At 46.0% G+C, this 14,772-nt stretch overlaps 1 protein-coding gene and 1 long non-coding RNA gene across 2 annotated transcripts; both read left to right on the top strand.

Moving 5' to 3' along the window:
• The first annotated feature begins 790 nt into the window (after nucleotides 1-790).
• On the top strand, nucleotides 791-6,571 carry LOC140723952 (uncharacterized). The gene is made up of 3 exons (XM_073038489.1): nucleotides 791-1,023; nucleotides 1,305-2,110; nucleotides 6,539-6,571. Exons 2-3 carry the CDS (start codon nucleotides 1,472-1,474, stop codon nucleotides 6,569-6,571), a joined length of 672 nt encoding a protein of 223 aa, XP_072894590.1. The 5' UTR covers nucleotides 791-1,023; nucleotides 1,305-1,471.
• Nucleotides 6,572-7,474: 903 nt separating this feature from the next.
• LOC140723960 (uncharacterized) lies at nucleotides 7,475-12,847 on the top strand. The gene is made up of 2 exons (XR_012098016.1): nucleotides 7,475-7,564; nucleotides 12,634-12,847. It is a non-coding gene; the product is annotated as an uncharacterized lncRNA (long non-coding RNA).
• Nucleotides 12,848-14,772: the final 1,925 nt, after the last annotated feature.

Here is a 14,772-nt window from a genome sequence, read left to right as displayed (position 1 = left end):
GTGAAAAATTTAAAGGAACTGTTTCACTGGGAGTGTGGTGTGTGTGGAATGTGCTGCCAGCGGAAGATCAATTTAAACATTGATGAGAGGTTTGGATGACTACATGTGTCGCAGGGGTATGGGCCACTACAGGTCGGTGGGACCAGGCAAAATAATCGTTCAGTAAGGACTAGACGGGCTGAATGGCCTTTTGGTGCTGTAGTGCTCAAATAAATAGTACTAGAGTAATTTCAAAGAGTAAGTAACAGTATATTGGAACAGTGACGAAACACATGTTTCAGGAACTTCACTAATGACGTTATGGTGTACACCAGTTGGTTGTCATAGAGAATTTGTTGTACTGTTAGACATGTACATAAACATTTTATTCAATCATCAGGACCTAGATTATTATTTCATGAATTCTTTCTGTTATCAAAATTGAGCTCTACTGGTAATTTTGTCAAATGGGAATGCAAAAGCTGTACCAACTTCATGCTCAGGTACATCAGCTTTCACTGTTGTCCTGCTGTGCTAAGGTCTGCATGAGGGTCCGTTCCCATTCCCATAGTACTTCACAAGCTTCCTGTTTTCCACCAACACCATTCCTTACAGTGTCAGCAATTCCAGTTCCCCGCGCCTGTACCTCAAGTAAAGTTGGTTAGATAATTCATTTCCAGAATCAATTAGGTCACTAGACCATAAGATACAGGAGCAGAATTAGGTCATTTGCTCCATCACCTCCGCTCGGCCATTCCATCGTGGCTGATTTATTAGCCCTGTGCTGCCTTTATGGCAGTTATTTAGTTTATAATATTTTCGCGTAGTAATTTGTTAGCATTTTTTAGTTAAAGTTAGGATTGTTTAAATCAATTGATTTGTCTGTAATACATCGCGGCTGCGATGACGTCACATCCGGGTTCGCCGCGTCTTGTGGGGAATTACCGGTTTGAGATTCACGCAAGGGCGGGGGTCACTCACATGTGCGACCATAACGCTGACTAGGGTCTCTCTATGCACCAAAGACACAGTGAAAGCAACGCTGTAAGTCATTAGATAATCGGTATTTTGAGTTAAAATGTTAACGCCGATTCTGTTAAAAGTAACGACGGTCGGTAAGGTTTACCTTTTCGTCAGTTAAAGAGTCGGGATAGTTTGTATTGAAGTGTGTCTAAAGCAGCCAATGGAGCAGCTAGATTCTGACTGTATGCTGCACTTTAATGTAATGTAGTTATTGTAGTTTTACCTTTGCAAGTATTCACAATGTAAATGTGATATTTAGAAGGGAACAAACACTGTACCAATCTTGTATTGTTTTTCAACAGTTTTCACCATGCGTTAATGTGAAGAGTGAACAGTAAATGGTTAATCTTACTGCGGTCTCGTTTGCATTGATTCTGGTTTATCTCGACGTTTACCTCGGCGTTACTTCACACCCGAGCGAGAACGTTACAGTGAAAAAGCGGCATTATCAGGTGTTTAAGGTGCAGCCATGTCAACCCGATCCAGCATCAAGTCGTTGTCAAAGTCATCGTCATCCTGCGATAGGGGCAGTAGGGCATCAAGTAAGGCCACCCAAGCAAGAGCGAAAGCAGAAGCCGCCAAGGTGCGAGCGCGCTTCGCCAAAGAAGAATTAGAAGTAAAGATGAAAGCGGCTGCCAGAGAAGCCGAACACCAGAAGGAAGCGGCTGCCAGAGAAGCCGAAAACCAGAAGGAAGCGGCTGCCAGAGAAGCCGAAAACCAGAAGGAAGCGGCTGCCAGAGAAGCCGAAAACCAGAAGGAAAAGGCTGCCAGAGAAGCCGAAAACGAATTGGAAAGGAAAAGGGTAGAGGCACGGTTAGAAGCGCTGAAGCTAGAACGAGAAGCAGCAGCTGCCGAGGTGGAAGCAGAGTTAATAGAAGACGCCGAAGAAATGCACGATCCGAAGGACGGAAAATCTACCTCAGAAAAGATCGGATTGGAACGTACAAGGGACTATGTCCAATCTCAAATGAAATGGAAGACTCTTTCTTCCTCTCCTTACTTATTCGATAACGTCCCACTTCACGAGGAGTCTTGGAGAGGCCCGACGGCATCACGTCCATCCGAGGAAGATAATTTACCCTCGCCACTCCGCGATGAACCCAGGAATGCAAGGGCTCACGACAATTACTTCTCGACACCGAACTTACCGGATTTGGGGAGAAGAGAGGCAAAGACTGAGTCCAGACCAGCAAATCCCATAACAGATGTACGCCCTCAGTCATGTACCTGTGGACATGTTCCCTCAGCCCGCACGCCACCTGCAGATGAATCCGCAGCACGGTATTTCGCACGACGGGATCTCGTCACTTCAGGACTATACCGGTTTGACGATAAACCCGAAAATTACCGTGCATGGTACTCCACTTTCACCAACGCTATCGACGGATTCCAGCTCAGAGCAACCCAGGAGTTGGATCTTATGGCAAAATGGCTGGGAAAAGAATCCTGCGAACAGGTGAGACGCATGCGTTCAGTGTACATCAACAAACCCGAGCTAGCATTGAAGAAAGCATGGGAGAGACTTCAGGAGGGCTACGGAGCCCCCGAAATTATTGAGGCGGCGCTATGCCAACGTTTGGGAAATTTTCCTAAGGTGTCAGCCAAGGACCACACCAAGCTAAGAGAATTTGGAGATTTACTCATGGAGATTCAAGGCGCCAAAGAAGATGGCCACTCAGCTGGTCTAGTATACCTAGACACTCCAACCGGGATTAGACAACTCGTGGACAAACTTCCATTTGGGCTGCAGGACAGGTGGTTGTCCGTTGCCTCAGATTACAAGGAAGAACACGAAGGTCAATTCCCTCCCTTCGAGTATTTCACCAGGTTCGTGTGCAAGGAGGCGAAGAAGCGAAACGATCCTAGCCTCATAGGTCCAGGAAGCAGTACAATTTACACCAAGCCAGATAAATCCACTTCGAATAATTCCAACATTACTAAACCAGTCTCAGCGCTTAAGACCCAAGTCCTTACAACTAACAACGACCCTAGCAAGAATTGTCCATTGCATAACAAACCCCACCCTCTCAAAAGATGCAGAACGTTTAGGGAAAAACCCCTCGAAGAGAGGAAGGCCCTTCTCAAGGAGAAAGGAATATGTTTTAGATGCTGTTCCTCAACCTCTCACTGTGCGAGAGAGTGCACGATCGCCATGAAGTGCCTGGAATGTGATAGCACTAATCACGACTGGGCCATGCATCCTGGCCCGTTACCGCAAACCGACAACGCTCCTTCACCCCCACAACAGGACGGCGGGGAGGGAGAAGCTCACTCCAGGACAACTGTTGTCAGCTCGAGCTGTACGGAAGTTTGCGGTCAAGCTCAGGCAAGCCGTTCTTGTTCAAAGATCTGTCTCATTAAAGTGTACCCTAAGGGAGCAAAAGACAAGGCCACCAAAGCCTATGTAATTCTGGATGATCAGAGCAATCGCTCGCTAGCCCGTCCAGAGTTCTTTGACTTGTTCAACATCGAGAGCGAGCAGTTCCCATACTACCTTAGAACTTGCTCAGGCAACATGGAAACTTACGGAAGGAAGGCCGAAGGCTTCCAGATCGAGTCCCTGGATGGTAAAGTCGTCATCCGTCTCCCTCCGCTCTTAGAGTGCAATGAAATCTTGAACAACCGCACCGAGATCCCGACGCCAAGTGCGGTGCTACACCAGCCCCATCTCCACCACATCGCCAAACACATCCCAGAGCTGGATCCAGAAGCAGAAATACTCCTGCTATTAGGAAGAGATGTTCTCCAGGTGCACAAGGTTAGGCAGCAGGTCAATGGACCACACGACGCCCCCTTTGCGCAACGCCTGGATCTGGGCTGGGTGGTGATAGGAGAGGTGTGCCTCGGCGACGTACACAAACCAACAGTTAATACACTCAAGACCAATGTGCTAGAGAGTGGCCGCCATTCAATTTTTCAACCCTGCACAAGTTTCATGTGTATAAAGGAAGCACGACAAGGCTTTAACAAATGTAAAGTAACCGACAAGGCGCTGGGTCAGTCAGTCTTCGCTCAAACTGAGCATGATAATAAACTCGCTCCATCAGCTCAAGACACCATTTTCTTAAAAATAATGGACACGTCAGGGAAGTCGAGTTGAAAACTACCGACCAAGGCGATGGGAAAATTTACCAAAGGCCTGTTACAGAAGTCATTTTACTTCTACCTAACGACTGATTTAGAGACTGAAGTTTGTATTACGTTCATTGTGACCTTACGAAGGCCAAGCGGGGAGTGTGCTGCCTTTATGGCAGTTATTTAGTTTATAATATTTTCGCGTAGTAATTTGTTAGCATTTTTTAGTTAAAGTTAGGATTGTTTAAATCAATTGATTTGTCTGTAATACATCGCGGCTGCGATGACGTCACATCCGGGTTCGCCGCGTCTTGTGGGGAATTACCGGTTTGAGATTCACGCAAGGGCGGGGGTCACTCACATGTGCGACCATAACGCTGACTAGGGTCTCTCTATGCACCAAAGACACAGTGAAAGCAACGCTGTAAGTCATTAGATAATCGGTATTTTGAGTTAAAATGTTAACGCCGATTCTGTTAAAAGTAACGACGGTCGGTAAGGTTTACCTTTTCGTCAGTTAAAGAGTCGGGATAGTTTGTATTGAAGTGTGTCTAAAGCAGCCAATGGAGCAGCTAGATTCTGACTGTATGCTGCACTTTAATGTAATGTAGTTATTGTAGTTTTACCTTTGCAAGTATTCACAATGTAAATGTGATATTTAGAAGGGAACAAACACTGTACCAATCTTGTATTGTTTTTCAACAGTTTTCACCATGCGTTAATGTGAAGAGTGAACAGTAAATGGTTAATCTTACTGCGGTCTCGTTTGCATTGATTCTGGTTTATCTCGACGTTTACCTCGGCGTTACTTCACACCCGAGCGAGAACGTTACAAGCCCTCTCAACCACATCCTCCTGCCTTCTCCCCATAATGTTCACACATTGACCAAACCAGAAACGATCAACCTTTGCCTTAAATACACCGAGTGATGAGGCCTCCGCCACCGTCTGTAAAATGAAATTTCATAGATTCACCACACACTTCATAAATTCCTCCCCATTTTCATTCAAAGGGAATGTCCCTCTATTCTGAACCCGTGTCCTCTGGTCGTAGGCTGCAACACTACAAACGTCCACTCTACATCGACTTTAGGCCATTTTACTATTCAGTAGGTTTCAATTAGCACCCCTCATTCTTCTAAATTCCAGTGAATCCAGGCCCAGTGTGTTCAGCCACTCTTCATATAAGTCCTTCATTTCTGAATCAGTATTGTGTACCTTTATTGAACCCTCTCCATCGTTTCCTATATTATGGGTTTAAAACTACCTACAATTGTGCACTGATTCCTACTTTACTAATCTATCTAATTTCTTCTGCTATAACCCTGTTTCCTCAAAACGACCTGCACCCCCGCCCCCTTCCTGCTCTCGTATTGTCTGCAAACCTGACCACCAATCCATCACTCAAATCATTGAGATGCAATATGAAAATAAACGATCCCAACACAGACCCATGTGACAGCGAACCAGGAAGGGCTCCCACTATTCCCACACTCTGTCTGCTGCCAGTCAGCCAATACTTTATCCATGCTGGTATCGTTCCTGTAATACCCTGCACTATTCCCTTGTTTAGCAGCCTCACCTTGTCAAATCCCTTCTGAGAACCCAAATACACAACATCCACAGATACTACTTTGTCCATCTTGCTTGTTATTGGCTCAACGAATTCCAATAGATAAGTCAGGCAGGAATTTCCCTTACTCAAACTGTGCAGCTATTGGCTTATTTTATAATGGGCCTCCAAGTACCCCGAAACCTTTTCCTTATTAATCGACTCCAACACCTTCCCAACCACTGAGCTCAGGCTATTGGCAACACCTTCCCAAACACTGAGCTCAGTCTATTGGCAAAATCGCTTCTTGAAGAGTGGAGTGATATTTGCAATTATAGACTTTCAGACTTTTGAACAACTCCCAACTCCCTTTGCACATCTGATTCATCAATTTGTTCCACGTTCTGATATTCAGGGACAGCCTACAGTCATGTTTACTTCAGGAACCTGGTGAAGAGAATGTGATGGATAGAGGCCAGTCCATCACAGGCAAACCTCTCCACACCATTGAATACATTCAGAATGACCACTGCCTCAAGAAAGCACCATCCATCATCAAGGACGCCCAGCATTCAGGATATGCCCTCTTATCACCACCACATCTGGAGACCCTTACAGCAGTCAGGCTCCTGAAGCAGTGTGGATAATTTAAATCACCAACAAATCTCAACTGATTCCACAACCGACAGACTCACTTTCACAGAGTCCACAACTGATTCCACAACTGACTGACTCACTTTCACAGAGTCCACAACTGATTCCACAACCTACAGACTCACTTTCTCGATGTAGTCTCATTATTTTTATCTGCATCTTTTATTTTCCCTGCACATTGATTGTTTTGTCCGTCTCTGTCTCTTCCGGCATCGTTTTTCATACATTCCATGAGCTTTGATTTGTTTTGTGCAGAATCCTCCAATATCTTCACATTCAGAAGTGTAGGAATCTGCCGCGGGAGAAGGAGGGTTAATGTAGAGCTGGCTGGTCTACAGTGAGGGATGTTTACATTCCAGCAGCCTTTCCCCGACCGCTTCAAGTGATTCAGCACGCAGCTAAAACTAAAGAATAATTTTATATGCACCCACTCGAAAAACTGTCACGTCTGTCCATTCAGGATGAGGCCCGGACTGACACAAAATTCTCAGTTTTCCCTACCTAGACTTTTAGAGACCTGCGACGTAGTTCAGCCCCGACTAATGAAGGCCAGAATACCATCCGCTTTCTTCAACCCCCTACCAGCTTCGTTATAAGAATGTGATGATGCGTGGAGGGGGGAAAATACCACTCTAGGTTTGCCGATCTCCTAGTGGACATACCGCCTCCCTTGACCCTGCCACTTTGATTTGGACACCTCTTTATTGTGATCCGCCACTTGCCTTTATTGGATTCTTACTCCTCGTTAAATTCATTTTGAAGTTTAAAATTATCAGTGGTGGGGTTATTAGTTATGGACTGGGAGAGACTGCACTGTTTCGCTCTATCCTGTCGCTTTCTCAAGGGAATCTGCTGTTCGCCCCTCAGACGGGCTACGTTTAAAGTTGGGATTCTGTGCCTCCCCCTCCCGGAGTGTTCTGCCCAACCCCCAACAGTCCTCGGCTTTGTTTTACCAAACCTGTTTGACTACTTCGGCTGCAAGTCCTTACTGTTGCTGGGATACCGGCCTATGTGTTTGTTTAGTCCGCTCGGTGTGTAAGGGGTTCTGGTTTAGAAATACAATTGGACAGGGTGTTGTTGATGCGGCATTTTAAAATTGATTATGGCTCAGTACCCACTGTACATGAAATGAACAGTACATTAACATTAAACACGCTCCAACAGAGATTCATTCTTTATAAACAAAAACAACTAAAACAATCTGCTCCAGATTCGTTAGTCGTCCAGAAGAAGGTTTTGCCGATTTTAGCGAGCGGTACGAAATCCCACTGGGACGTGAGTGTGAGTAGACGGAGTGATTCAGGTGCAGAAATAGACAACGTGGAAATACCCCCCTGTCCGATTGATAGCGGGTGCTGTCAATAATCCTCAAGTTCATTTTGAAGTATAATTGTAATCCGGCCGTACTCCTGTGTACAAGACGGGACGGTAGCGTGGTGGTTCGCACAGTGCTTTACAGTACAGGTGATCATGGAGTACACGCTGACTGTAAAGAGTTTGTACTTTCTCCCCGACACCGTGTGGGTTTCCTCCCACAGTCCAAGGACTACTGGTTGTTGGATGGAGTTCCGTGACGGTCCCTAAGATCCCACATCCCTGGCCATTTATAGACTCCAGACCGACAGGTATTTTTTTACGATCTGCGGTTGACCGGACCAGTAGGAGTACCAGTGTCTGAGTTAGACCATCTCCTGAGTACCAGCGCTCTTGACGGGAGACCACTTGTGTCAGGACACGTTTGTCACGTCTCTGAGGTCCTGACAGATTTCACTTTATCTATTCCCTTGGGGTCCGCTTCTTCTGAGAGTTTCTGTGGTTTTCGTAGCATGGCCCCGTTATGGTCCTGGGAAACTTCCTGGGATCATCATAGGACAGAAACATGGGAATGGCTCTATCCTGGGCCGATTCCCAGAAGCTCACGGAGTTCCCGAGACTGTAACCCCTGTTTCCGTTCCTGCCTCTGACATTCCCAAGTTTTCGACCTATGACGATCCCAAGAGGTTTCCCAGGAGTATTCCGACCTCCTCGGGGTTTCCAGTAAACAGATTGCAAACGCACACACCGCCCCATCGGCGCTATGTTTGTGTCATGAAGTTATTTTAGGGGCCTGCCCAGCGCATGAACGACTCCTTCTCTCCCTCAGGACCCGAAATGCTGGTCAAGGACAAGTATATTCAAGAGGCTCTTTCCGCAGGGTTTTTCAGATCCTGCACTTCCCTAGCGGGAGCAGGGTTCTTTGTGTGATCAGAAAGATGGGCGTCTGACACCTTGCATCGATTATAGTGGCTTTAACAAAATAACAGTGTGAATCACTCCCACTTGTCAATAACTAACACAGTTTGAATCACTGCAAGGGGCAACTATTCTCGTAAAACTGAACCTGAGGAATGCCTCTAACCGATAGAGGTGTACAAGATAATGAGAGTAAATGGCTAGCACGAGAGGGTACAGTTTTAAGCTGCTTGGAAGTTGGTACAAAGGAGATGTCAGGAAATGTTTGTTAACGCAGATTGTGGGGAGTGCTTGGAATGGGGTGCCGGCGGCAGTGGTGGAGGCGGAAACAATAGGGTATTTTAAGAGACTCCTGGATGGGTATATGGAGCTTAGAAAAATAGAGCGCTATGGGTAAGCCGAGTTTCTTCTAAGGTAGGGACTTACTCGATACAGCTTTGTGGGGCGAAGAGCTTGTATCGAGCTGTAGGTTTTCTGTGTTTCTGTGTTACATACCTCGAGCAGAATAAGCAAACACACAGGCCGGTATCCCAGCAACAGTCAGGACTTGCAACCGAAGCAGACAAACAGGTTTGGTAAAACAATGCCGAGGACTGTTGGGGGTTGGGCAGAACACTGCGGGAGGGGGAGGCTCAGAATCCCAACTTTAAACGGAGCCCGTCTGAGGGTTGATCGGCCCTGTGGCTTCTTTTTTCACCACACGACTTCAAACGTCTTCCAAGGGGATGGTCCTTCTGATCCCGGGGATGAGGCCTTTGGAGATTCAGTTGACGTTTCTGTCGCACTGTTTTTTTGTCACAAGCCCAACCCTCCAACTTTCGCAGCCAGGCTTAGGCAGTCCAGGGCCACGTTTTCTTTACAGTTCCCACCTATTTAACATTTTTCTGATCCCACCCTGATATGGAAATAGCCACATTTTTCCCCAATGAACACATCCAGCAAATCCACGGTCAGTGCCCGACACTGCAGCGTGCAGGGGATCAGCAGCTCCCCGAAAGTGAAAGCATTCGGAATCAGGAAGTGCTGGGAGTTAACATGGCTTCGAAAGGACAGGTCGACAGTTGGAATGAGGAGGCAAATTGTCCTGTCTGTCTGGATTTCTTCATCGATCCGGTGTCACTGGAGTGTGGACACAACTTCTGCCGCTCTTGTATCACACGGTATTGGGAAAGGGAGGAGAGAAACTCCTGCCCGGAATGTAGAGAGGAGTTTGCTGACCGCACCCTCAGGGTGAATCGGGCCTCAGCAAATCTGGCTGAAAAAGCTCGAAATCTAAACCTGAATCCGAATGGGAAGGGAAGTAAACGTCACTGCGAGGAACATGAGGAAGAACTGAAGCTGTTTTGTAAAACGGACAAGACCTACACCCAGCCCATTACTTTGTATTATTTTGTATTACTTTGTATTATTCTGTTACTTTGTTAAGTCTTTCTGTAATCACCAACATTCTCGGTTGCCGGTGTCAAATTGCTGTTAGTGACATGATCATCATTGAGAGGTAAGTCTAGTGGCTGTAATGCGTCCATCTTGTTGGATGCAATTGACCCGGATTTGTTCTTCAGCTGAGCATCCAATATCTGGTCCACGTGACGTCCACATGTATGGTCTCCAGCATCCACTTGTCCTCTCGGTAATCACCTGCTAGGAATTTTTTTTACCAAACTCAAAGTTCCAAGCTGATCTGCTGGAAACCGGCTCAACTGCTCATCCTCCAACGATCTGGTTTCAGGATGACTCGGCAAGATCTCAGACTCCTGTTCATGAACATCATTGCAGGTGTTTGATGTGTCGTCGCATGGACTAAATGTCATCCAATGCACTAAAAAGAGAAAAAGCTGTTCACCTTGTGCTTCAGAGAAATGTCCTCCTTGTCCATAGTTTTGTTCGAATGTTTGAAGGTTTGGATAAAACTTTCAACTAACAGATTTGTTTCGGTGTGGTGGTGATCTGATTTGAAGTATTTGATGCCATTTTCCTGCATGAATAGTCTAAACTCCCCTGACGTCTATTGTGGTCCATTGTCACACATAATTTGTTCACCATCAGCAACTTGTGGAGAAGGAAGTTGTCAGAGTGGAGGAAGAGCAGAGTGAAGGTATGACCTTCTGCCACTTCAAATGAGCATCCACAGCAGCCAGAAACACAGATTCCAGGAAAAGCCCAGCAAAGTCAACATGCACAGATATCCATGATGAAGACGGCCATTTCCGCGGGTGTAACGGTGCCTGTAGGGGTGCATTTTGAACTTTGTAGCATCCCAAACAGCTTTTGTCAAAGTCTGCAATCTATCTATACCCGGCCAGCACACGTAACTCCGGACGAGACTCTTCATCTTCACTGTATCCACCTTTCTTTCGTGCAGAGTTTCTAACACCCTGGTGCAGAGTTTAAAGGGAAACTCATCATGAGGCTAACTCATCAGCGTTCTTTGACATACCAACAGTTGGTCTCATCTCACTGAGAGCACTGGAAACATAGGGCTGCCTATGAGCTGGCCATCCTTTTATGGTGATTTCATAGACTTCCGACAATGTTGAGTCATTCCTGTTTCTCTTTGTGTTACTGAATGTGTTACTGGAGTTGATCCACCAATGAAGTCCCAAAACGTTGACTGTACTCTTTTCCATAGATGTTGCCTGGCCTGATGAGTTCCTTCAGCTTTTTGTGTGTGTTGCTTGGACTTCCAGCATCTGCAGACTCTCGTTTTCCCTTAAAAAGGGAGCATGCCTTATTACAAGGGAGCATGCCATATGAGAATAGGTTTGAGTGAACACGGCCTTTCCTCCTTGGAGCGACAGAGGATGAGAAGTGACCTGATAGAGGTGTATAAGACAATGAGAGTCATTGATTGTGTGGATAGTCGGAGGCTTTTACCCCAAGGCTGAAATGTCTAGCACGAGAGGGCATAGTTTTAAGCTGCTTGATACAGAGGAGATGTCAGGGGTAAGTTTGTTTACCCAGATTGTGGTGAGTGCTTGGAATGGGCTGCCGGTGGCAGTGGTGGAGGCAGAAACAATAGGGTATTTTAAGAGACTCCTGGATGGGTATATGTAGCTTAGAAAAATAGAGCGCCTAGGTTGTTCTAAGGTAGGGACATGCTCGGCACAGCTTTGTGGGCCGAAGCGCTTGCATTGAGCTGTAGGTTTTCTGTGTTTCTATGTTACATACCTCGAGTAGACTAAGCAAACACACAGGCCGGTATCCTAGCAACAGTCAGGACTTGCAGCCGAAGCAGACAAACAGGTTTGGAAAAACAATGCCGAGGACTGTTGGGGGTTGGGCAGAACAGTCCGGGAGGGGGAGGCGAACAGCAGATTCCCTTGAGAAAGCCTGAGGTCAGGGCGACACTGTGCAGTCTCTCCCAGTCCATCAGTAATAACCCCACCAGCTCAACATACAGGTAACTTCCAACTTTTAAACGGGTTTAACGAGGAGAAAGATCCCAGTAAAGACACTTGGGGGACCTGGATAATGAAGACGTGGGCCATCTCAAAGTTGGGATAGTGAAGGGATACGGTGTATCTACGAGGAGGTTGACAAACCTAGAGGGATATTCTCCCCGCTGCCCACATCATCACATCCTTACATTGAAGCTGGTCGGCTCTTTAAGAATGTGTATGGTGTGTTGAACTTCATTAGTCGGGACATTAATCTCAACGGCCATGTTGAGCTCTGAAAGTCTAGTTAGACGACACTGAGAGTTTAGTGTCATTTCTGGTCTCCTCCTGAAAGGAAAGTCGTGGAGGTTTTAAAGAGGGAGAGTAGGAAATTTGCCCAGGGCATTGTTTTGTTTCAGCCAGTATGCGGGTGTACAGCTGAATCACGGCAAACTGGAACTTGAACCTGAAACGGTCGGGGAAAGGCTGCTGGAATGTAAACATCCCTCTCCGTAGACGAGCCAGTTCTACATTAACCCTCCATCTCCCTCGGCAGAGTCCAACACTTCTGAATGTGAGGATGTTGGAGGATTCCCTCAAAGCAGCTACACAAGTTGATAGACAGAAAGGCCATGATAGAAAGGATCACAATGGGAACATTAGGCCCATCGAGTCTGCCTGCCGTCCCACCATGACTAATTTCTTCTTCTGTGCAAATTCTGATTGATTTCTGATCCTCAGGGTTCTTCCGGGGCCGTGTCCGTATAGTGACGCAGTGGGCAGAAGCTTCTGGACTGATGAGCTCGATTGTTGTTACCTGTGAGACTGGCCACACTCAGGGTGGAGGACTGATCATCAGCAGACACCCTACCATCGTGATGTAGGAACCATGAGCCATATTTAAATGACAAAAACACAAATTAAAAAAACAACAAATAAAAATAGCCGAATCACACCGAATCGTTGGTCAATGATTCCTACCCGCTTTACCCTGGGCAAAGTAGCGTGAGGAGAGAAATGCGGGACACACGGTTAAAGAGTCGCTTCTGACCGTGAACATAGAATTATAGAACCAAAAACAGGCCATTCATCCCACCTATCAGACGCCAAACTACCGTGCTGCCTCGACCCATCGACCGGATGCGTCGCTCCCCAAATCCCAGCCCTCATTACCTGTGCAGATCACTCTGAAATGTGGAAACCGAAGCCGCATCCACCACTTGCGCTGGCAGCCCGTTCCACACTCTCACCCCCTGAGTGAATGTTCCCACCTCACCTTCCCCTTCGGCACTTCAATGAAAAAATGTCTGAAATAGCCTCTCACATTTTTGCAAGAGCAACCAGCCCCATTTAATGGGAACCAGGACACATCATCTTTAATTGCCCAGAAAGTTTATTGAAGACTGCACCTAAACTAGACCATGATGCACCCCACAATGTAGTTACAATCCTGTTTCAAAATAAACATAATTATCTATCTTGTCTCCAGTATACAAACAACATTTACACATCCCCATCACCAGAGACATTGATGCTGTGTATGTTCGGAAAGGGACCACTGAGCCAACCCGAGCGTATCAACCCGGTTTAAAACACTTTATTAAAAAATAACGTTAAAGACATTGAAGTGTGTACAGTCAGCTGAACGACAAGACAATGTTTGTGTGTGTAACGAGTGTGTTTATCGAGCGCTGCCCGTCACAAGCCGAATGGCCGAATCCTGCTCTTGTATCTTATAGTCTCCCATCGTCGTGCAGCCTCAAAAGTGCGCATTTGAGGATGCACGTGTTGATAGACCGAAGGGCCCTGAGATAAAGGAGCAAAATTAAAACATTCGGCCCTTCCAGTCTGCCTGCCATCCCATCATGACTGATTTACCCTCCTGTGGAAACTCTGTTTAATTTCTGATCCTTAGAGTTCTTCCAGGAGTTAAAAATAACTAGTGAGCTTAATTTCAAAATTCCAGTTTACCTTAGAGTACAAACGAACATACAAATCCTCAGCAAACTAAACAAAGAGCTGAGAACGATGGCAAGATGGGTAAGGCAAAAAACCCAGCTCTTCTGAAAAATCGATCACTTCTATAATAAGATAAAGGAACTCACTTCGATGATGATGAAATAATTAACAGGATAATAAATTTTCCTGCTTCCAGCTGGGTAAAGGTGTCAATTTTAACCGATGTTTCCATTACAAACTCTGCCATCTTCATCGGGGATGATGCCTGGGCATGTCTAGTCCAGTGGTATATATATTTCCGTCAGCCGCCCTGATTAGACATGCCCAGGCATCGTCCCTGACGAAGATGCAGAGTTTGGTAATGACATGTTGATTAAAATAGACACCTGTACCCGGTTGGAAGCCGGAGAAGAATTTAAACGTCCTCAACGCCGGGAAATCCCTGGGTCCTTTATTTTAAATTAATACGCTGCATAATTTTAGTAAATGCAGCACATGTGTAATGTGCTCATCCTTAAACAATGAAAAGTGAGAAAGGTGATATATCAGTATGGAGAGGCCACTGCACAGGATTGGAAAATGCTGCAGAAAGTTGTGAACTCAGCCAGCTCCTTCATGGGCACTGGACTCCACAGCATCCAGGACACATTCAAAAGATGATGCCACAAAAAGGTGGCATCCATCATTAAGGACCCCCATCACCCAGGACATGATTTCCTCTAATTGCTACCATCAAGGAGGACGTACAGGGTCCTAAAGAGCCACTCACTGTTTCAGGTACAGCTTTTTTTCCCTCTGCTATAAGATTTCTGAATGGACAATGAGCCCATGAACAGTTGCTCAGTATTTTTCCTCTCTTTTTAAATATAATGTTGTACATACGTTGTAATTTATACTTTTTATTACTATGTATTGCAATGT

This window comes from Hemitrygon akajei, unplaced genomic scaffold (genome assembly GCF_048418815.1).
Source record: "Hemitrygon akajei unplaced genomic scaffold, sHemAka1.3 Scf000149, whole genome shotgun sequence".
Classification (NCBI taxonomy): Eukaryota; Metazoa; Chordata; class Chondrichthyes; order Myliobatiformes; family Dasyatidae; genus Hemitrygon; species Hemitrygon akajei.
Note: the sequence above shows the minus strand (reverse complement) of the source record. Positions and strands in the feature narration are given on the sequence as shown.